This window comes from Rattus norvegicus, chromosome 3, assembly GCF_036323735.1.
Source record: "Rattus norvegicus strain BN/NHsdMcwi chromosome 3, GRCr8, whole genome shotgun sequence".
NCBI classification, from domain to species: Eukaryota; Metazoa; Chordata; class Mammalia; order Rodentia; family Muridae; genus Rattus; species Rattus norvegicus.
This window is the reverse complement of record NC_086021.1, coordinates 152,187,044-152,209,369: the sequence shown is the minus strand read 5'-3', so window position 1 is coordinate 152,209,369 and position 22,326 is coordinate 152,187,044. Positions and strand designations below refer to the sequence as shown.

The window sequence follows — 22,326 nt, the reverse complement described above, 5'->3', positions numbered from 1 at the left end:
GCAAATCATACAAGTTTTCCATTTACAGTGTGATGTTCTTTTAAAAACAACTACGTTTTTTTAAAATTAACTTATTAAGTAGAGCGATTAAGTAAATAATTCAGGTACTATACCAATAGCAACACATTACTGGCTTAATGGGTAATGACTGCTTCTCACTGGTGGTCAGAAAAACAAAAGTCTTGGCCAGCTCCCCTCAGAACATGCTCTGGAGTGTGGCCAACAACTCCTATTCAAATATGCAAGGCTTAAAAAACAGGTAACTTACATTCACTTTCTTCCAGAAGCAAATTGACTAAACAGAAAACACTCAGAGATCATGAAAACATTCCAAGATCTAATTTTACCATTTCCCTCATTTCTGATCCTTTATAAATAAGGCATATTACATTCCATAAATAGTGCTGGGCAGTAAATTAAAACAACAGATCCCTTTTCTTACTCTTTTCTCAGTAGCACTAAGGAATGCAAGAACTAAAATAACCCCTTTTGAAAACATCTATTCTACTTTGCTGCGTCTCCCCACAGCCTTCAGGCCTATAGGAAGTCTGAGGGAAGCTTACTTCTCAGGACAGAGGGAGACGGCTGTCAAAGCTCAGAATGTGGTCCAGCCCTGCTCTGCAGCAGATGCAGAGCCACTGTCGTCTCTGCTGACCTAATTTACAGGGCTGCGCATCTTACCTAGGACCTCAGAGAGCAACCAGGTACATCACCATCTCAAAACTCACCAGGGCTGCCATGCTCATCTCCACTTCCCAACTCTTTAGACTGACACGACCTTCAGCAGGGTCTCAGCCACACAGGCCTAAGTCTGATGTCCACGTGAATGAGCAGTGTGTGTGGATATTAATGTGGCAAACTGTGCTAAGCACGGTGGATGAAAGTTCGGGTGTTCTCTCCAGAGCTGAGAAGGGAGAAGCTGTGAGAATGAAGAGCAATCCACATGGGTGCTGTTGTTGACTGCCCTTTCCGCTTCTCTTCTGACCTCTATGACCCCATTTTACAGGTCATCACAGTCCTCTTTCCTCAAGTCGGTTACTCATTTTTAAAAACCTATCAATCTCTGCAGAAGCACCATGCTGTCCTCTGGAAGCAGACTTAGAAAACAATGCAAATCCACATTTCCTGTATTCAGTTTTCCTTTGAGCTACACTGTAAAAGTCCCTATCAGGGCTACACTAGGTTCTCAGCTTGTGTATATCTTGTTTACAACTTTAGCAAGGATAAGATGTTTTAAAATCATGTTACCTATTTCCTAGTAAAAAAGTCCAATGTTTCTCAATAAAAGCACAGATATCTTCTTTCCACCGGAAGTAGCCTTGACGTCCACTTCCTTCCAGAGACAAGTTGTACATAGCCAGCATGACCACCTGAAACACAAACAGAAGACGGCTGGGAAGGTAGCCCGAGGGGGTGCTGGTATCCATGGAGAAAGGCTGTTCTGTTTCAGATTCCAAGTAGGAAGACAGAAGGATGAGCTCTGGCGATAACCCGGGCAGAGTCTTACTTCCTTTGTTGCTTTTGTAAGATATCACTAGTTCAGTTATTAGGTACAACTGTTCTGTATGTGTCACACAGGAAGGGCTGGTGTGTGGCTGGGCTGACCAGGAGGCATTGTCACTAGCACCCTACTATCCCTGTAACTCTAAACAGAGAGGTTACCTGCTAACAGCAGACCTCAGGAGCCGACTTCACGTTCTGACTGATGCTGCAAGCTAGCCTTTGTTCAGTGTTCTGAAAATCATTCCTGAATGGACACTTCTCTAAGCTTTTTACCAGGCAAAGACAAGACTCAAAATTTCAGAGTGGGACACTGTTAAGGCATCTATCCACTCAACACAGCCATTTAGAGCTATAGATATATAGGCAACACTAGACAAGGCACAGGGAAAGAAAAGGCCTGGCTGCCCATCCCACTCACAGAGGACTCCAAGACATTCTGCAGCTCAGTGTAGCAACTCCTATCCAGTCCAAGCCTACTAGCTTTGCAGACAAGGATTCTTGGCCTCCTATGAAAAGTACGGTTCAGAAATACAAAACCGCATGCCATTATAGAAGACTTTAATAACACAGAAGAGTCAAGTAAGAGGAACAGCATCTGAAATCCACCATGAGGGAAAAAGCCCCAGGAGCTGAAGAGCTGGCTCAGCAGTCAAGAGCCCTTGCTGCTCTTCCACAGGACCAGAGTTCATTTCTCAGCACCCACACCAGAGGCTTACAACTGCCTGTAACTCCAACTGCAGGGGCTCTAACAGTCCTCTGACTTCCATAAGACCTGTACATATTTACACACGCGCACGCACACGCACGCACACATACACACACGCACATACACACACACTATATAACACTATATAAAATCTTAATTTCTTTTAAAGTTTCCATATAAAAAAGCATGCACTTTGCTATGAGTAGTTAGGTACCTATTAGTGTAGTACTCAAGCAGCTGGGATAGGATTGTGAACTTAGGTACGGCCTGTCTCAAAAAAACAAAAGCAAATAAAAACAAACAAATTAAAAAGGCAGGTTTTAGCATTTCAATGGCTATGCTTTCACACAATTCTTGGCACCTGAGTTTATACAGATGTTTTATATATGCAATTTGATAGAAATGGACGAAACTGTAGAAGCTTCTGCTCTTCTGGAAAATCCAAAATCAGTTCCCAGCACCCATGTCAGGTGACTCATAACTGCCTGCATCTCCAGCATAGAGGATACAACACCCTTTTCTGGCCTCTACAGGCCTTAAACACATGTGTACAGACACATACATATACAGAGAAGATAAAATAAATTTTCAAAACACTGAGAGACCAGAGCCTAGAAAAGAATTCTTAACCCTTCTTTCTACAAGAAGGTCTGATAATCTGCAATTAAGCTTCTATCGGGTGTGTTCACCACATTAAGCTCCCAGGGATTCTATGAGAAGAGCTACGTCCATATCTACACATTGCAAGAGGTCCCAAAACTGCACCATCAAGTCTCAACTCCCTGCATGTTGTCATGTGAACAGTACTCAACCCCACAAACAGACCTTTCAAGTATCTTCTACTTAGTAAGTTCAACATCAGCTTCTGATCTCCATCTGCACCTGAAGCTAAGGCTGTCCCACAGCCCTCCACATCCAAATCCCGCACAGAGAGATCTGGTCTCCCAGGAGTGTTCTCATTCCTAAGATCACAGGCTCACAGGCCCTCAGAAGGGACAAGCTCCAGTCAGAGACAGCAAGACCAACTAACACCAGAGATATCCAGATGGCAAGAGGCAAGGGCAAGAACAAGCAACAGAAACCAAGGCTATTTGGCATCATCAGAACCCAGTTCTACCGCCACAGCAAGTTCTGGATACCCCAACACACTGGAAAAGCAAGATTTGGATATAAAAATCACATCTCATGATGATGTTAGAGGACATTAAGAAGGACATAAGTAATTCCCTTAAAGAAATACAGGAGAACACAGGTAAGCAAGTAGAAGCCCTTACAGAGAAAACACAAAAATCCCTTAAAGAATTAGAAGAAAAAACAACCAAACAGTGAAGGAGTTGAACAAAACCATCCAGGATTTTAAAATGGAAATAGAATCAATAAAGAAATCACAAAGAGAGACAACCCTGGAGACAGAAAACCTAGGAAAGAAATCAGGAGTCATAGACGCAAGCATCACCAACAGAATACAAGAGTTAGAAGAGAGAATCTTGGGGGCAGAAGATACCATAGAAAATATTGACACAATAGTCAAAGAAAATGCAAAATGCAAAAAGCTCCTAAACCAAACAATCCAGGAAATCCAGGACAGAATGAGAAGACCAAACCTAAGGATAATAGGTAGAAGAGAGCCAACTTAAAGGGCCAGTAAATATCTTCAAAAAATTATAGAAGAAAACTTCCCTAAGCTGAAGAAAGAGATGCCCATAAACATACAAAAAGCCTACAGAACTCCAAATAGATGGGACGAGAAGAGAAATTCCTCCCATCATATAATAGTCAAAACACCAAATGCATAAAACAAAGAAAGAATATTAAAAGCAGTAAGAGAAAAATGTCAAGAAACATACAAAGGCAGACCTAACAGAATTATACCAGACCTCTCAACAGAGACTATGAAAGCTACAAGATCCTTGGGCTTGATGTCATACAGACACTCAGAGAACACAAATGCCAGCTCAGGCTACTATATCTAGCAAAACTCTCAATTAACATAGATGGAGAAACCAAGATATTACACGACAAAACCAAATTTATACAATATCTTCCCACAAATCCAGCCCTACAAAGGATAATAGATAGAAAACTTCAACACAAGAGAGAAACTACACCCTAGAAAAAGCAAGAAAGTAATCTTCTTTGCACTAACCCAAAAGAAGACAGCAACACAAACATAATTCAACCTCTAACAACAAAAATAGCAGGAAGCAACTATCACTATTCCTTAATATGTCTTAACATCAATGGACTCGATTCCCCAATGAAAAGACGTAGACTAGAGGTTGGGGATTTAGCTCAGTGGTAGAGCGCTTGCCTAGCAAGGGCAAGGCCCTGGGTTTGGTCCTCAGCTCCGAAAAAAAGAAAAAAAGAAAAAAAAGAAAAAAAAGAAAAGAAAAGAAAAGACGTAGACTAACAGACTGGATACATAAACAGGACCCAGCATTTTGCTGCATACAGAAACACACCTCATGAACAAAGACAGAAACAACCTCAAGTAAAAGGCTGGAAAAAATGTTTCCAAGTAGATGGTCCCAAGAAACAAGCTGAAGTAGCCATTCTAATATCAAATAAAATTGACTTTCAACCAAAAGTTGCCAAGAAAGATAAGGAAGGACACTTCATACTCATCAAAGGTAAAATCTACCAAGATGAACTCTCAATTCTGAATATCTATGTTCCAAATGCAAGGGCACCCACATTCATAAAAGAAACCTTACTAAAGCTCAAAGCACACATTGCACCTCACACGATAATAGTGGGAGACTTTTACACCACACTCACATCAATGGACAGATCATGGAAACAGAAAATAAACAGACACAGTGAAACGTACAGAAACTATGAACCAAATGGATTTAACAGATTATCTATAGAAGATTCCATACTAAAACAAAAGAATATACCTTCCTCTCAGCAGCTTAGGGTATCTTCCCCAAAATTGACGATATAATCGGTCACAAAACAGGCCTCAGCAGATACAAGAAGATTGAAATAATCCCATGCATCCTATCAGATCACCACAGACTAAGACTGGTCTTCAGTAACAAAAAAAACAACAGAAAGCCCACATATACATGGAAGCTAAACAACGCTCTACTCAATGATAAGGTCTTGGTCAAGGAATGGTCAATGATTGGTGAAAGAAGAAAGAAAAAAAGAAATTAAAGACGTTTTAGAATTTAATCAAAATTAAGGCACAACATACCCAAACTTATGGGACACAATGAAAGCGGTGCTAAGAGAAAAACTCAGCTTTGAATGCCTCAAAAACAAAAACAAAAACAAAAACAAAAACAAAAACAAAAAAACCTGGAGAGAGCATACACTAACAGCTTGACAACACACCTAAAAGCTCCTAGAAGCAAATACACCTAAGAGGAGTAGATGACAGAAAATAATCAAACTCAGGGTTGAAATCAACCAAGTAGAAACAAAGAGAACTATACAAAGAATCAACAAAACCAGGAGATGGTTCTTTAAGATAATCAACAAGATAGATAAACTCTTAGCCAGATTAACCAGAGGGCAGAGAAACAGTATCCAAATTAATAAAATCAGAAATAAAAAGGGAGACATAACAACAGAAACTGAGAAAATTCAAAAAAATCATCAGACCCTACAACAAAAGCCTATACTCAACAAAACTGGAGAATCTGGATGAAATGGACAATTTTCTAGACAGATACCAGGTACCAAAGTTAAATCAGGATCACATGAACCATCTAAACGGTCCCATAACCCCTAAAGAAATAGAAGCAGAAAAAAAAACAAAAAAACAAAAACAAAAACAAACAAAAAAAAAAACCCAAAACCAGATGGGTTTAGTTCAGAATTCTATCAGACCTTCAAAGAAAACCTAATACCAACTCTTCAAACTATTCCACAAAAAAGAAACAGAAAAAATACTACCCAATTCCTTCTTTGAAGCCACACTTAAACTTATACCCAAACCACACAAAGACCCTACAAGGAAAGTTAACTTCAGACCAATTTCCCTCATGAATATCGATGCAAAAATACTCAATAAAATTCTCACAAACTGAACCCTAGAACACATTAAAATGATCATTCACCATGATGAAGTAGGCTTCATCCTAGGGATGCAGGGATGGTTCAATATATGGAAACCAATCAACATAATCCATTATATAAACAAACTCAAAGGAAAAAAAAAAAAAAAACCACATGATCATCTCACTAGATGCTGAGAAAGCATTTGACAAAATTCAACACCCCTTCATGATAAAAGGCTTAGGAAGATCAGGAATTCAAGGCCCATACCTAAACGTAGTAAAAGTCATATACAGCAAACCAGTAGCCAACATTAAACTAAATGGAGAGAAACTTGAAGCAACCCCACTAAAATCAGGGACTAGACAAGGCTGCCCACTCTCTCCCTACCTATTCAATATAGTACTCAAAGTCCTAGCCAGAGCAATCAGAATACAAAAGGTCAAAGGAATACAAATTGAAAAGGAAGAAGTCGGGCTGGAGAGATGGCTCAGCTGTTAAGAGCACCGACTGCTCTTCCAGAGGTCCTGAGTTCAATTCCCAGCAACCACATGGTGGCTCACAATCATCTGTAATGAGATCTGATGCCCTCTTCTGGTGTGTCTGAAGACAGCAACAGTGTACTCATATATAATAAATAAATACATTAAAAAAAAAAAGAAAAATATCACTATTTGCAGATGATATGATAGTATACTTAAGTGACCCCAAAAGTTCCACCAGAGAACTACTAAGCCTGATAAACAACTTCAGCAAAGTGGGTATAAAATCAACTCAAACAAATCAGTAGCCTTCCTCTACTCGAAGGATAAACAGGCTTAAATTAGGGAAACGACACCTTCCACAATAGTCACAAATAATATAAAATATCTCAGTGCAACTCTAACCAAACAAGTGAAAGATCTGTATGACAAGAACTTCAAGTCTCTGAAGAAAGAAATTGAAATCTCAGAAGATGGAAAGATCTTCCATGCTCATGGACTGGCAGGATTAATAAAGTGAAAATGGCCATCTTGCTGAAAGCAATCTACAGATTCAATGCTTTTCCCATCAAATTTCAACTCAATTCTTCATAGAGTTAGAAAGAGCAATTTGCAAATTCATTTGGAACAAAAAAAAAAAAAAAAAAAAACCCAGGATAGTGAAAACTATCCTCTACAATAAAAGAACTTCTGAGGGAATCACCATCCCTGACTTCATGCTTTATTACAGAGCAATGGTGATAAACACTGCATGGTATTGGTATAGAGACAGACAAGTAGAGCAATGGAATAGAATTAAAGACCCAGAAATGAACCCACACACCTATGGTCACTTGATCTCTGACAAAGGAGGTAAAACCATCCAGTGGAAAAAAGACAACATGGTTCAACTGGGGGTCAGCATGTAGTAGAATGCAAATCAATCCATTCTTATCTCCTTCTACCAAGCTCAAGTCCAAGTGGATCAAGGACTCCACATAAAACCAGATACATTGAAATTAACAGAAGAGAAAGTGGGGCACATGGGCACAGGGGACAATTTCCTGAACAGAACACCAATGCTCTAAGATCAAGAATAGACAAATGAGATCTCATAAAACTGTAAAGCTTCTGTAAGGCAAAGGACACTGTCCTTGCGACAAGACAGCAATCAATAGATTAGGAAAAGATCTGCACCAATCCTACATCCAACAGAGGGCTAATATCTAATATATACAAAGAACTCAAGAAGTTAAGATTCCAGAGAATCAGGGCTGGGGATTTAGCTCAGTGGTAGAGCGCTTACCTAGGAAGTGCAAGGCCCTGGGTTCGGTCCCCAGCTCCGAAAAAAAGAACCAAAAAAAAAAAAAGATTCCAGAGAATCAAATAACCCTATTAAAAAATGAAGTACAGAAAAAAACAAAGAATTCTCAACTGAGGAATATCAAATGGCTGAGAAACACCTAAAGAAATGTTCAACATCCTTAGTCATCAGGGAAATGCAAATCAAAACAACCCTGAGATTCTACCTCACACCAGTCAGAATGGCTAAGATCAAAAACTCAAGTGACAGCAGATGCTGGCAAGGATGTGGAAAAAGAGGAACACTCCTCCATTGTTGGTGGGATTGCAGACTGGTACAACCATTCTGGAAATCAGTCTGGCAGTTCTTTGGAAAATTGGACATAGTACTTCCTAAGGACCCAGCTATACCTCTCCTAGGCATATACCCAAGAGATGCTCCAACATATAACAAGGACATATGCTCCATTATGTTCATAGCAGCCTTATTTATGATAGCCAGAATCTGGAAAGAACCCAGATGTCCTTCAAGAGAGAAATGGCTACAAAACATGTGGTACATTTACACAATGGAGTACTACTCAGCTATTAAAAACAATGACTTCGTGAAATTCTGAGGCAAATGGATGGAACTAGAAAATATCACCCTGAGTGATGTAACCCAGTGACAAAAGAACATACATGGTATACACTCACTGACAAATGGATATTAGCCCAAAAGCTTGGAATACCCAAGATATAATTCACAGAGTATATGAAGCTCAAGAAGGAAGACCAAAATGTGGATGCTTCAGTCTTTCTTAGAAGGGGGAACAAAATACTTAAGGGAAGTAGAGATGTACTTGGGAGGAAGAAAGGAGAGGAAGGGGAAAGTGGGGGCGAGGGCAGGTTCAGGTATGAGAGGAGACGGGGATGATATACAGAGGGTCAGGAATTTGAACAGAGGTGTGTAGCAATGGGGATGGGGAACTGGGGGTGGCCAACAGCAAGTCCCAGATGCCAGGAAAGCAAGAGGCTCCTAGGATCCCAACAGGGATGAGATTAACTGAAATACCCAACAAAGGGGAGGGAGAACCTGTAGAGAACCATATCCAGAGGTTAGGCAAGACCCTCGCTCGGTTGGGCGATGGGACCATCCACCCTTCTCAAAATTTTAACCTAGAATCACTCCTGTCTAAAGAAAATACAGGGACAAAGAGTGGAGCAGAGACTGAAGGAAAGGCCATCCAGAGACTGTCCTACCTGGGGAGCCATCCCATATGCAGCCACCAAATCCAGCCACTATTGCTGATGTCAAGAAGTGCTTGCTGACAGAAGCCTGATATGGATGTCTCCTGAGAGGTTCTACCAGAGCCTTACTGATACAGATGAGGATGCTTGCAGCTAACCATCAGACTGAGTATGGGGACCCCAATGGAGGAGTTAGAGAAAGGACTGAAGGAGCTGAAGGGGTTTTCAACCCCATAGGAAGAACAGTATCAACCAACCAGACCCCACAGAGCTCCCAGGGACTAAATCATCAACCAAGGAGTACACATGGAGGGACCTATGGTTCCAGCCGCATATGTTGCAGAGAATGGCATTGTCAGGCATCAATAGGAGAAGAGGCCCTTGGTCCCGTGAAGGCTCATTTCCCCCAGTGTAGGGAAATGCCAGGGTAGTAAGGTGGCAGTGGGTGATGGGGGAGAAACTGGGGGAGAGGGGCATGGGAGAGGGGGGACTGGGAAAGAGGATAACATTTGAAATGTAAATACATAAAAAAACCAAGAAAAAAACGAAGAAAGAAAAGGTCAACATCAGCCAACAAGTGACTTCCTTTAACCAATTAAAACTCATGGAGAGTCACTTAATGGACATGAAGTTTATTTTCGGAAGACAGTTTTGAACAATGAAAAACAGATATCTTACATCCTATGTCTCTTAATACAAAAGAAAGAGAAAGTTATTCAACAGACACCTTAGTTATAGAATAAGCTTTACTTACTTGAAAGTATCTTTCCTGTGATCATTTAGCATTTGCTGGGCACAAAATATATACTAATCTGAAAGCATCCACTGCTCCTCCTCTTCCAGAATGTGATCTACAGCTTAAACGTCAGATCAGTTTTCTACTCACAACACCAGAGCACTCTCACCGTAAGGGATTCGGTCTCCTGGACCAAAGTGTCTCCAGGGCCCAGTTCAGGGCTCTCTGAACTGGGGACACAGCAGACACACACTCAGAGCTGCAGGACCCAGAAAGAGAAAAAAGGCAAGGAAGGCTTCACCCAGGTCAGAAGAATGAAGAAGTTTCAGGACAAGAATGTGCAAATGTCTCTAACCCCCAAGGTATCTTGAAAAGTTCCTCCTGTGCTGGAAGTGAAGGGTCATGAGGAGGAAGAGAAGACACAGAGGCACATGAATGGTCTGAAGAATGGGTCTGGACTTAGTATTTTGTAATGCAAAGAAAATGCTGTGTGTTGCAAGCATCTCTCCTTATTAAATCAACGAAGTTTGAGATTTAAAGATCTGAAAGCACAAATTACAATACTCTTTAAGTATTTGGACCCATACGAAATTACTGAGGGCTAGCTGATTCTCTTTCAGGTTTCTGGTCAAAGATGGACTTTTCCAGTTGCTGCCAGAAACACGGGTCAGTAGCTTATGAGAATGTATACCTAAGTTGCGTGTGTGTGTGTGTGTGTGTGTGTGTGTGTGTGTGTGTGTGTGTGTGTGTATGTGTGTGTGTATTCTGAGGAATATAACTAAGAACTAACTTCTCTTTAAAAAGCATCTACAGAAGACATTTCCATAGAAGATTGGTATTCTTGAAAATGACTGTTTATATTTTCCTCCTCCATTTTAGTTTTTATGAGAAGCTACCTGCAGGCTAAACACAAGTCCACCTCTCTACTTGTAATTCTCTTCACAGCAACACACTTGGCTTACACATAGTATTCCATCTACAGTGGGAAAGCGCAACTATAATCCCCACAAGTCAATACCTATGTAGTTTTGGCAAGTCAGAGCAGCCTCCCAAGCTAGTGGACAGGTCTCCAGGGTGATAAATAATAAAGCACTGGGGATAAAGACAACTATTCAGATTATTATGGTAACTACAATCTGCAAGAAACACTGGAGTGGCCAACACAGCACATTTAAAATCTCCCCCCTTTCTACTGATTGTTTTCACAGCAAAGAGTGCTAGGCAATTCTCACAGTTATCTGATTGTAGAATGCTAATCATCCCCCAAGGGTTAGGGGTGGAGGCTTCTGTTGGCTCACCCACCACAGCCCTCTCAAGGACTCAAATAATGCCTGGTTCCTTGTAGGCACTCTTTATATGTCGAATAAACAAACGTAAATCCATGGGGTCTCAAGTACAGTCCACAAATATAGCACTTAACATAAACAAGGTCATGAGTTTGACCCCAGCATTCCAAATACCAACAAAACCAGTAATTAATGTAAAATCCTTTATTTTTAATTTTTTTTTCTTTTCTTTTTTTCGGAACTGGGGACCGAACCCAGGGCCTTGCGCTTGCTAGGCAAGCGCTCTACCACAGAGCTAAATCCCCAACCCTCTTTATTTTTAATTTAAGGCATATTAAAATAAAACCCAACAATTTAATATAACCTGGAGATCAGTAAAAAAGTTACTGTCTAGAGTGCTGATATTTGAAACAGTTAAAAGTATCTATCCATAAACAAAGACTTGTCTCCAGGTTCCAATGCAGAAAGGCTACAGCAGTTGGTTACACTGTCTTTGTTATGGAGTCAAATCTACTTCCAGTGTGGCCATCTCCTCTGTTATGCTCGAAATGACTGCCAGACGGAGGTGGGCCTAGTTTTCAGTTGAGTGTAAGCTTGGTAGGACATAAATGAAATTGACTAAGAGTCTCGAGAACTCACTAAATTAGCAGCCTTGTTTTAAAACCGCGAAGTCTTCCGTCCACACATTGTGTGCGCATGTCCACTGTGAACTGTAAAGCGCCCTCCCCGCAAACCGCTCTAAAGCGCCTCACTCTGGATGGCCACCCGGCCTGACGTGCCCAGAGAAGAGCTCTGTACTCACTTGCTGCCATGTCAGCTTCAGCCTCTCGGACTGCTCCTTGCCGTCTGCCGAGCAATCGGCACAAGTAAACCTGAAAAAGTTATCGCCCTTAAGGTAACTGAGCTGTTCCCTCAGCTGACCTAGGAGAAAAAACAAAAAGTCACATCACGGATTTGCCTCGTGCCGTGGAGATCCAACAGCTCAGTTAACCGACTAGCTCTCCGAGTTTCCCGTGGTAGATCTTTCTTCTTCTGCAGCCATCAGGAGAGTAGTGGAGGAGAGAAAGAGAAAAAGGTTGTTTCCCCTTCTGCAGCCAGGTGCCTGCCTCTCCCAGACCTAAGGCTCCTTAGCTGTTAGGGGGAAGGTCCTGGAAAAGCAGGTATGGTTGCTCTAGCTGGATCTCCCAGCAGTCACATTCCTGACTCCTCTAGGCCAGTCATCTTCATTCTTTCAGGGAATACTCAGCTGGTGCCGCCAGCCACACCAGGCTCGAACTGGATATGCAATGTCTAAGGCAGATAGGACCCACACAAAGAACACAGGTAAACAGGACTGTACTGGTTGTAGATTTCCGTGGAGCATCGGAACCACCCAGGTGGCTGGGCTTTATGTCCTTCCTAAGGTCAGGTCCACCCCCTTATGGAATGCTCCAGTCTCTGGGGTGGGGGCTGGGCTCTGCATTGAAGCTCCCAGGTGATGCTGATGCATTGTGCAACATGAAAACCTCCAGAGCAGAATGTACCTTGCATCCCAGGGCAGAGTAAGGACAGAGAAAGGGATGCTCAACCCCATTTAGGAAGGAATAGAGGTCTACTGGGCCCAGGGGGAACAGCCACTAGCTAGAAGAAAGGGCTGCCTGAGGGACAGATGTGCAAGGGAGCCACCCAGGTGCATATTCCAGGGAGAAAACAAAAAGGTACAAAATCCTAGGAATCAAAGAGTTGTAAAGAATGAAAAGTCCACCCTATCTCCCTAAAAACCTTAGTAGGGCCCAACCATAAAAGTCCCCTTAAAAATCTGGGGTTGGGGGGTTGGGGATTTAGCTCAGTGGTAGAGCGCTTGCCTAGGAAGCACAAGGCCCTGGGTTCGGTCCCCAGCTCCGAAAAAAAGAAAAAGAAAAAAAAAAAAAAATCTGGGGTTGGGGATTTAGCTCAGTGGTAGAGCGCTTGCCTAGCAAGCACAAGGCCCTGGGTTCGGTTCCAAGCTCCGAAAAAAAAAAAAAAAATCTGTCCGGTGAGGACGATGGGAAAACCAGTTTTTACTAGACAGCTGAGAAACAAACACCAGCTAAACAGTCAATTCTAGGTCTGTTCTCTAACCACTGCTATTATTAACCTATTTACAGTAGCTATTTGAACAATTTAATTCATTTTTAATAAAAGTTTCAACATACCAGAAAATGACCAACTTCATTAAGAGTTACACTAGCTATGAACTCTTGTACAAAGCAACCCTCCAGGGCACATGCCTTTGCTCATCTCTTGCCTAATGGAGAACACTGTTTAAGAGTCGAGAGGGCCTGGCGAGGCATGCTACGTACGGAGCTGGCAGCTGGAACCTCGAGATCTGTGCGCTGTGACTCCTGCCAGGATGAACGAGTTCCACGGTAGAAAACAAACCTGGGCTAAAGGCAGCAACCAAACACCACTGGACTGCTGATCCCAACCTTCCCTCAGGAGACAACAGCAGTACTCCACGAATGTCAAATAACTCACAGAACCTGAATTCTATACTGACACCAGAATGTGTCCCCCAACCCACAGCATAATCTTCTTAGAAAAATATGGCCAATGACTTAATACAGGATTCCTAATTTTTTTTGGGGGGTGGGGGGCTACCATCCAGAATGTTAACAATGGGATAATGGTAGACAGTTCTTATTAATACAAATGTGGTTTTATGGGCCTGGAGAGATGGCTCAGCAAGTAAGAGAACTTAATTTGCTTGCAGAGGATACAGGCTCAATACCTGGTGGCCACAGTGGCTCAGGACCATATGTAACTGCAGTTTCAGGATCTGATGTCTCTTTGACATTTGCAGGCACTGCATGCACATGGTGACATACACTCGGGCACACACACATACATATAAAATGAATGACTGTTTTAAAGAACTAAAAAAGTGGTCTGGAATAAATTTACATTTGGTAAACTAGACTACTAATAATAAATATAATAATTATATTTTTATTCAAGTCTATTTTATTAGTGTTTTTCACAGACTGGAAACAAGCCATCACATAGGGATCAACCAAGCAAAGGAATCGAGAAGCTCCTTACTGGCTGGGATCCACTTTTGGCACTTGTCACAGAAGTAAGACAGCTGCTCCTCCATCCATGATATATCTCCTTCATCGCTGTTGAGGGAATCCCCACTCTGGTCGTGAGATAAGTCCACTGATGCCTGATCCTCTGATTCCACAATTAGGAGAGTCTCTCCCTCCACCTCACCTTCCTCCAGCCCTTCCGAGGTAGACGTTCTCGTGGCTTCATCATCATGCCGACTTAGGAGCCCACTCAGGTGGATGCTACTATCCATCGCCCCTGCACTCCTAAGCTGACAGGCACTGTTGCAGGGATCCCCCAGACAGACCTTCAGAAGAGCATTTGCCCCCAAGTACTCTCTCCACACACGACAGACTCTTAAAAGAAGCAATTCAGAAGACAGGACCACTGTCCTTCAGTTAATGAAGTGTAACTGGATAGTGATTTTGGGGGCAGCTCTCACTAGCTATTCTCTACCACACACCGCACCCACAGTTACACACACCAACTCAGCGCTGCCCCATCGGCTTCTCAAAGTCAGGTATTTTGAGATCCTTTCTCCAACATCTTCTCTCTTTCTGCTTCAAGTTGCTTAGTCAAAATAATCTGTTCTCCCAAAAGACGAATGTTTTCTTTTTTCTGATTCTGCCTCTCAATGTCTCTGATCACTCCGTCACGAAGCCTCTAAAAACACAAGAAGCAGATTTTAGTTACCCCCTGAACAGGTGGCTCCCATCCTGTGCCTTCAAATCTAAATAACAGTGCCACCAAAATACACTCGAAATGTTCCAATTCTAAATACCCAATTACTATTTTAACCTTCTGTACAATGTAAATAAAGAAACCACCAAGTAAATCTGGTAATGTGTTATGTTAATACTTAAGTGGCTTCTCATCACATTTTAAGAAATCCCTGAACACAGAAAATTTAAAGGGAATTGATTTTAAAAAATTAATTTAAAAGGCTGCACTATGCTGAATTTTATAAATTTAATTGGAAAGTGATACTTTTAAAATCTGATGAATCAGTACAGAAAAACTGTAAACTATAAGCAGTTACCTAAGACAAACAATAAATACCAAGAAAAAGAACAGTAAGGGTGTGAGAAAATACAGGACTTTATCATGTAAAGGCAGAAATATAAAATTCTCAATCAATTAGATTAGAAAGAAAGAAAAAGGACTATTACCATTAAATGATAAGTTCCTCAGGGGTCATTACCTTGAAAAACACTAGACGCAGAATCTCGGAATGTGAACCTGGTGCCTAATGTGAATTTAAAAGGTCTGCTCCGTCACTACTGCAAATACTCTATACTTTGTAGCTCAGAGGGGCATATTTGAAACAGACACTTCATAAGAATTTTTTTTTTTCGGAGCTGGGGACCGAACCCAGGGCCTTGTGCTTGCTAGGCAAGCGCTCTACCACTGAGCTAATCCCCAATCCCTCATAAGAATATTTTTGGGTTGGGGATTTAGCTCAGTGGTAGAGCGCTTGCCTATCAAGTGCAAGGCCCTGGGTTCGGTCCCCAGCTCCGAAAAAAAAAGAAAAAAGGAAAAAAAAAAGAATATTTTTATTATTTTTTTTTAAATTTTATTTTATCTGCATGGGTGTTGTGGCTACAAGTTATGCAGGTACAGTGTTGAGGCCAGAAGAGAGTGACCTATACCATGGCACTGCAGCTACAGATAGCTCTGGACTGAAACCCAGTTCCTCTACAAAAGCAACCAGTGCCATCTCTCCAGTTCATTTTTCTTTTCAGAGTCAGCATCTGCATCTTTCTATGTAATCTTGACTGTCCTAGAACTCATTATGTAGACCAGGCTGGCCTCAAACTCACTGAGATCTGACTACCTCTGCTTCCCACCTATCTCTGTTTTTAAAGACTGGCCTAACAAAGAACCAGAATCAACCTAGCTGTTCACCAACAGATGAATAAATGATGAAAATCTGGTGTGTGCACATACACACCCACAAATATATATACATCTACATATCTATATATATGATAGAATACTTCTCAGCTTTAAAAAAAGTTTAAAAATTTGTTGGAAAATGGATAAACTTAGAATGTATAATACTGAACAAGGTCACGCATTCTCAGAAAAAAAGAAATCCCAGTTCTCTCTCATATGCAGAGTCTAACCAATGATATTTGTATATAGAGAAATGAAGGTGCATGTGGGTATAGCATAACATGGAGAAAAGAAAACAAGAAAGGCTTTATATGAGGGGCTGAGGAAGGACTGAACAGGAATGGACACAAATTATGAAAGGGGATGTAAGCAGATTGTTTCTCTGGGTCTAACTGTTGTGGGTTTTTTGGGTTTGGTGGTGGGTTAGATGTATAGAGCAGATCCATCCATACTGAAAGTTCAGTGTTTAATGTGGAGCTTCACAGCTTCTGCTCTGAACACCTATTCTACCATACAGAAGGGCTGGAGAGATAGCTCAGGGGTTAGGTACTCATTCTTGCACGACCTGGATTCAATTCCCACAGAGGCTCACAAGTGTCTGTAACTCCAAAGGGATGCCTGCCATGCCCTCTTCTGACCTCCGAGGGCACCAGATATGCAGGAGTGCTCGTATGCATATGCAAAGCCTCTCAGATATAAAACAATAAAAATAATTAAAGGAAATGTAAATGCTAACAGCACAGAAGTTCACTGACTTGTACAGTCTTTGAGTTTCATTAATTTTGATGTGTGATGTCTTTATTTGCGAGGGGTTTTATGTTTTTACAATAAAGTTTACTTAAAAATAAAAAATAAATAAATAAGAAGACTCACCTAGTACTTACTGAGCCCCTTCCGGGCCTACAGCTTCATTTGCTACACCCGGGGAGTTGGGAAATTTAAGAGTGAGGGGCTCGGGGCTGGGGATTTAGCTCAGTGGTAGAGCGCTTACCTAGGAAGCGCAAGGCCCTGGGTTCGGTCCCCAGCTCCGAAAAAAAGAACCAAAAAAAAAAAAAAAAAAAAAAAAAGAGTGAGGGGCTCAGGTCCAGCATGGTGGTACACATTAGTTCCAGAATTTAGGAGGTTTTAGCAGGCGGATCTCTCTGAGTTCCAAGCCAGCCAAAAGTACGCAGAAAGACTTTGTCTTAAAATAAGCCAGCCAGTGAGCAGCTCCTCTCATGGCTCTGCTACAGCTCCTACTTCCAGGTTACTGCCTCAGTTTCTTTCCGTGATGAACTGTAAGTTAAACCTTTTCCACCCCAAGTTACTTTTAGCCATGGTGCTCTGTCATAGCAATAGAAACCCTAGTTAACACAGCTCTTTTTTTTTTTTTTGGTTCTTTTTTTCGGAGCTGGGGACTGAACCCAGGGCCTTGCGCTTGCTAGGCAAGCGCTCTACCACAGAGCTAAATCCCCAACCCTAGCACAGCTCTTTATTAACCTAAATTCTAACATCTGGAGCTGTGATTCCTGTAGAATCATTAACACTCCTCAACTTACCATAAGGCTATTACCCCGAAAACCTCACGATAAACTGAAAACAATAAAGGTGTTCTAGGTCCACCTAACCTAGCAAATGCCAGGGCTCAGCAAAACAGGATACCCTTAGAGCATCAGCATCCTGGGGGGTCTCTGGCTTGTTTTGCTGCCCAACATCTTGAAAGAATCCTACCATTAATCCGCAGCCTGGGAAAATTGCAAAATTGAATATTCCAAGAAAGTTTCACCATATACAAATGACATTGCTTTCCTAGCACTAGAGTGAAAAGCAAGCTGAGCCATCTGTAAGTTAGGGGCCATCCATAATTGGTGTCTACGAAGTTCCTTTGAGAGTTAAAGACAATGTATGGAAAGTGAAAAACACCATGTCTGGAGCGGGGTAGAAAAAAAAAAACAAGCCATTATTCCACTTACTGCTTCCTTGAAGTTTTCAACACACCTACCTTCCTCGATGTCACAGTAAGTCATTAAGGAAGAGCTACAGGCGAGGTTATTTTGGTCACTATTTCTTTATCACTAACTTCCAGTAAGTAACTAGGTCTTTCCACAGTTCCATTCTCTAACCATGATTCTCAGCCATTTCCTTAAAGCCTTTGGTGTGCCTTTCGGAACATTAGCTGAGTTTCCATGCTCCTTGAGATCTGGTTTAATTGGTCCGCTCCCAAAACTGATTCCAAACCACTGTCTCCAAAACACATCGGGAGGACAGAGACATCCTGTCCGACCCTCCAAGTTTAATTAGCACCACTATCTTTTCCTTTTCCCAAGAAGGAAGTTTCTTGTTTCTACTCCAAAAGATATCCCTAGGGAGCTATACTTTAATCCCAAATCTTTAATTTCAATGTGTACTTCTACATCACTACTTATCGATTCTGCTCCTCAAGATTCTGATGACGCTGCAAAACTCTCCCATTTCTAGTTTGTGAATACTAAGGTCAATGGGCTGTTGACTCTTGAGGCTTTCAGTTACTTTTCATTACTTCTGCCCCAGGCAAATCCGGTTCAAACCAAATACCTGTAAAGGTGTTGCTGGAAAGGGCAAAAACTGGCCTGCACAGAGTGACACCATTATAAAAAGAACACTCCCAAGAGAGGTTATAATTAACTAGGTGTTCTCAGTGTGCTTAACGTACTAGTTGTTGCAAACTGGAATGAGAGTCGGTTAGTCCCTGATTAATAAACCAGGTATTCCCCGAAATAAAGTCATAAAAAAAAAAAGAAAGAAAGAAAAGAAAGTGAAGGGTGCTACCTTTTATCCTTTCCAGAACCTACGTCCCGTAGCAGACTGTTTACAAAAATCTCAAGTTACTTTGGCCAAAGGCACTGGGGGATGTGCTGGGTGTGAGCTGCCAATTACTGGATTCTGCTTTTGTGGGCTGTGATGCCCCCAGGGCCTCGTGCTCATCCTAGGAGTTCTCTAACTCAGGGCTACACCCCTGCCCCGAGGCTTCCGCCCCAGCCTTAGGCCTCGTGGCTGGGGAGAGGAGTCGGAAACCAGAACGCGCCCTAGCAGCCCGCCCGGCCCGCCACGCGCGCAGGGACAGCTGCGGGCTCCGCGCCCCGGAAGACGCGGTCACGTGACACCGACCTGCCGGTCCTGCCGCTGCTTCAGATGCACGCCGGCCACCGTGGCCGCCGTCAGCAGCACCGAAAGGCCCAGCACTGCCTTCGAACTCCTCGACATTCCCGCTCCCCGCAGCGGACTCACTCCCGCGTCCGCCGCTGCCGCAGACGCCTCAACGGGTCAGGCTCGACCCCTCGAGTGCAGAGTCGTTGCAAGTGCTATCGTCGCCAGGCTCGAGCAATCGAGCGCCGAGCCTAACCCCTGGCCCGCTTCGCTGCTTCTAGGGGGAGGGGAAAGGGAGAGGGGCTGAGGCTGGGTTTCCCGGTTTGGAGGCTGCGTCCAACAGAAAGTGCTGGGCGGCTTTGGAGGCGCGTGGGTCGGGGATGGGTATGTGCAGAGGACACCTGGTCGCTATGGGGCGACTGATCATTCCCTAAATTTTTGTGGAATCTAAAAGCTTGACGGTTGGGTTTTGACAAGGTATTGCTATGCAGCTCAGACTAGTTTCAAAGTCTCAATCAATGCCTCATCTTCAGCTATACCGTGTTGCCTACTCAACTTCCGCTGGGAAATGCAGTGGGTCAGGCAAGGATCCGGAAATGTGTAGTTCCTATAATCTTTAAGAGATGTTTTTGATGCCCTTGGAGCCTGCCAGGAATGTGTTATAGAGTAGCTCACACGAGGTTAAGGATGGTGTCCTTTGCACTTACCGCTTAAATTAAAAATGAGATTTGGCTTTTTAGAACTTTTAAGTATTTGACTGAGCTGCCAATATGAGAAATAAAATAATTTATCACTAAATGACTCTTACCCACAAAAATACACATTCAAAACTGCTGATGAAAACCAATAGACAACGGTAATAAGGCTCACCAGGCCTTGATTAGCCATTCCCAGTGTTTCTCCAACATTCACTTCGGTTCAATATGCTTTGCTCTTCCGTTCTCTGTTAAGTAAACCCAGGTGGCATGAAGAAAATATTATTTTGAACTGTTACAAAATAAATGAAAGTTACCTTTTTGCAAATGTAAGTCTGACTGACCACAGCATTTTAGCAGCCTGTGTAGGTTGTATCTTTGAACGTGAAAATAGAGTTTGGGCCCAGTGAATTTTGGAATGAAAAGAAATTCAGTTTATTTTTGCATATTTCTTTAAAGAAATAAAAATTATGCTACAATACTTTTTTTTTAAAGATTTATTTATTTATTATATGTAAGTACACTGTAGCTGTCTTCAGACACACCAGAAGAGGGCATCAGATCTCTTTACAGATGGTTGTGAGCCACCATGTGGTTGCTAGGAATTGAACTCATGACCTCTGGAAGAGCAGTCAGGTGCTCTTAACCACTGAGCCATCTCTCCAGCCCGCTACAATACTTTTTATTTATGGTTACACCAGACTTTTCATTCAGTAAATCAGCTCAACACCTATGAATGACCTTAGAATGACACCAGAAACTTAGATGGCCTTTCATTCTATTGTAATTAATTTTCCAATTTGTCTTCTCGAAATGTATTTTGTTTTTAAAAATTTCTTGTGCTAGGCAGGAGTGTCATATACTTTAATCCCAGCCCTGAGGAGGCACAAACAGGCAGATCTCTGAGTTCCAGGCCATCCTGGTCTACAGAGCAAGTTCCAGGAAGACAGAGGGCTACACACAGAAACAATGTCTCAAAAAAAAAAAAAAAAAAAAAAAAGGCTTGCAAATGTTGTATCCAAAGTGTAGGCCAATGTTTACAAACCAAAGCAAGATGTTTTGTTTAATCATTATTACTTAGTAGCTGAATGACTGCCTGCCATCAGACACTGAAAAGCAACTTATTTATTTTAAAATAGTTGCTATAACATCTAGTTTGGGTATATTTTTAGGGGTGGGCATTGTGATGGAAGAAAATAGTTTAATAGACAATTTGAAGCTTCTGCTAAATAAGTTTTCTTATTTTCCCTCTTTTATGCCAAGATGTTTCAGCGAAAGCATCACTGATGACCACATAGTATTTACCTTGTTCCCCTAACTCTTACCTTTAAATGACACCTGAAATGCGAGGCAGGCGCAACACACAGCAGGAAGAGGCTGCTCCGTCTTGTACTCTCACTGAGGCCATTTTAGTTTAACTAGGATTTAATCAGCTTGATGAAGAATCCTGTGGAAATTTTCCTAACTCCATTCTATAACCATCTGTCTTAGTCAGGGTTTCTATTCCTGCACAAACATCATGACCAAGAAGCAAGTTGGGAGGGAAGGGTTTATTCAGCTCACACTTTCCACATTGCTGTTCATCACCAAAGGAAGTCAGGACTGGACCTCAAGCAGGTGAGGAAGCAGGAGCAGATGCTGAGGCCATGGAAGGATATTACTTACTGGCTTACTCTCAGCTTGCTTTCTTATAGAACCCAGGACTAACAGCCCAGGGATGGCACCACCCACAATGGTCCCTCTCCCCCCACCCATCCCCCTTGATCACTAGTTGAGAAAATGCCTTACAGCTGGATCTCATGGAGGCATTTCCTCAAGGAAGGCTCCTTTCTCTGTGATAACTTCAGCTTGTGTCAAGTTGACACACAAAACCAGACAGTGCACCATTCTGAAGTCAAGATGTCCCAGCTAATTTATCTTAGCTTCTATTAAACTGTCTGCTTGTGCAAATCTCAGACTGGCAGCTGCCAAGTGAGGTATCAGGATGCGTGTGGTTTTTGTCTTTAAAACCTTTACCCTAAACACTGGGTGCTCCACTTGGGTCCCCAATTCCCAAGTACAGATCCAGCTGGCTGGAATAAAGACTTTCAGTTGCCTATAAACTGAGTGATCATCTCAGGTCGGCTACCTCTAACAGGCTTATCCCAAGAACCACATCTCTCAAAGAAGGGATAGCAATAGGCAGCAGTGAGCTTCCATTTTACCAACTATGGCCAACAGGAAAGAAGGAGGAGAGACTACCCAAACAGCATTGGGGCTCTCCACCTCAGAGTGACAGGACTCACAGATTTTAAGGACTGACACCCAAGAACAAAATTACAGTTTAAGGAGA

General features: G+C 42.2%; 2 protein-coding genes and 1 long non-coding RNA gene across 4 annotated transcripts in view; 1 reads left to right on the top strand and 2 right to left on the bottom strand.

Annotated features, from left to right (window-relative positions):
• Positions 1-14,810, bottom strand: part of Kat14 (lysine acetyltransferase 14) — a 40,489-nt gene extending 25,679 nt beyond the window's left edge. The window contains exons 1-3 of one of the 2 annotated variants that reach the window (NM_001191855.1): positions 14,293-14,810; positions 12,035-12,153; positions 1,249-1,370 (exon numbers count right to left, since the gene is read on the bottom strand). In NM_001191855.1, coding sequence (NP_001178784.1) covers positions 1,249-1,370; positions 12,035-12,153; positions 14,293-14,551 — 500 coding nt within the window. In that variant the 5' untranslated portion in view covers positions 14,552-14,810. Of the gene's footprint in view, positions 1-1,248; positions 1,371-12,034; positions 12,154-14,292 lie in introns of those variants that run through there. The other variant, XM_039105474.2, reaches the window with a different exon arrangement.
• On the top strand, positions 12,148-15,133 carry LOC134486459 (uncharacterized). Its single transcript, XR_010065416.1, has 2 exons — positions 12,148-12,555; positions 14,222-15,133. It is a non-coding gene; the product is annotated as an uncharacterized LOC134486459 (long non-coding RNA).
• Positions 14,197-21,897, bottom strand: LOC134486458 (protein PET117 homolog, mitochondrial). Its single transcript, XM_063285317.1, has 2 exons — positions 19,321-21,897; positions 14,197-14,961 (listed from the first exon to the last, which is right to left on the bottom strand). The coding sequence occupies exons 1-2, from the start codon at positions 19,414-19,416 to the stop codon at positions 14,815-14,817; spliced, it is 243 nt and encodes an 80-aa protein (XP_063141387.1). The 5' UTR covers positions 19,417-21,897; the 3' UTR covers positions 14,197-14,814.
• Between the last annotated feature and the right edge of the window lie 429 nt (positions 21,898-22,326).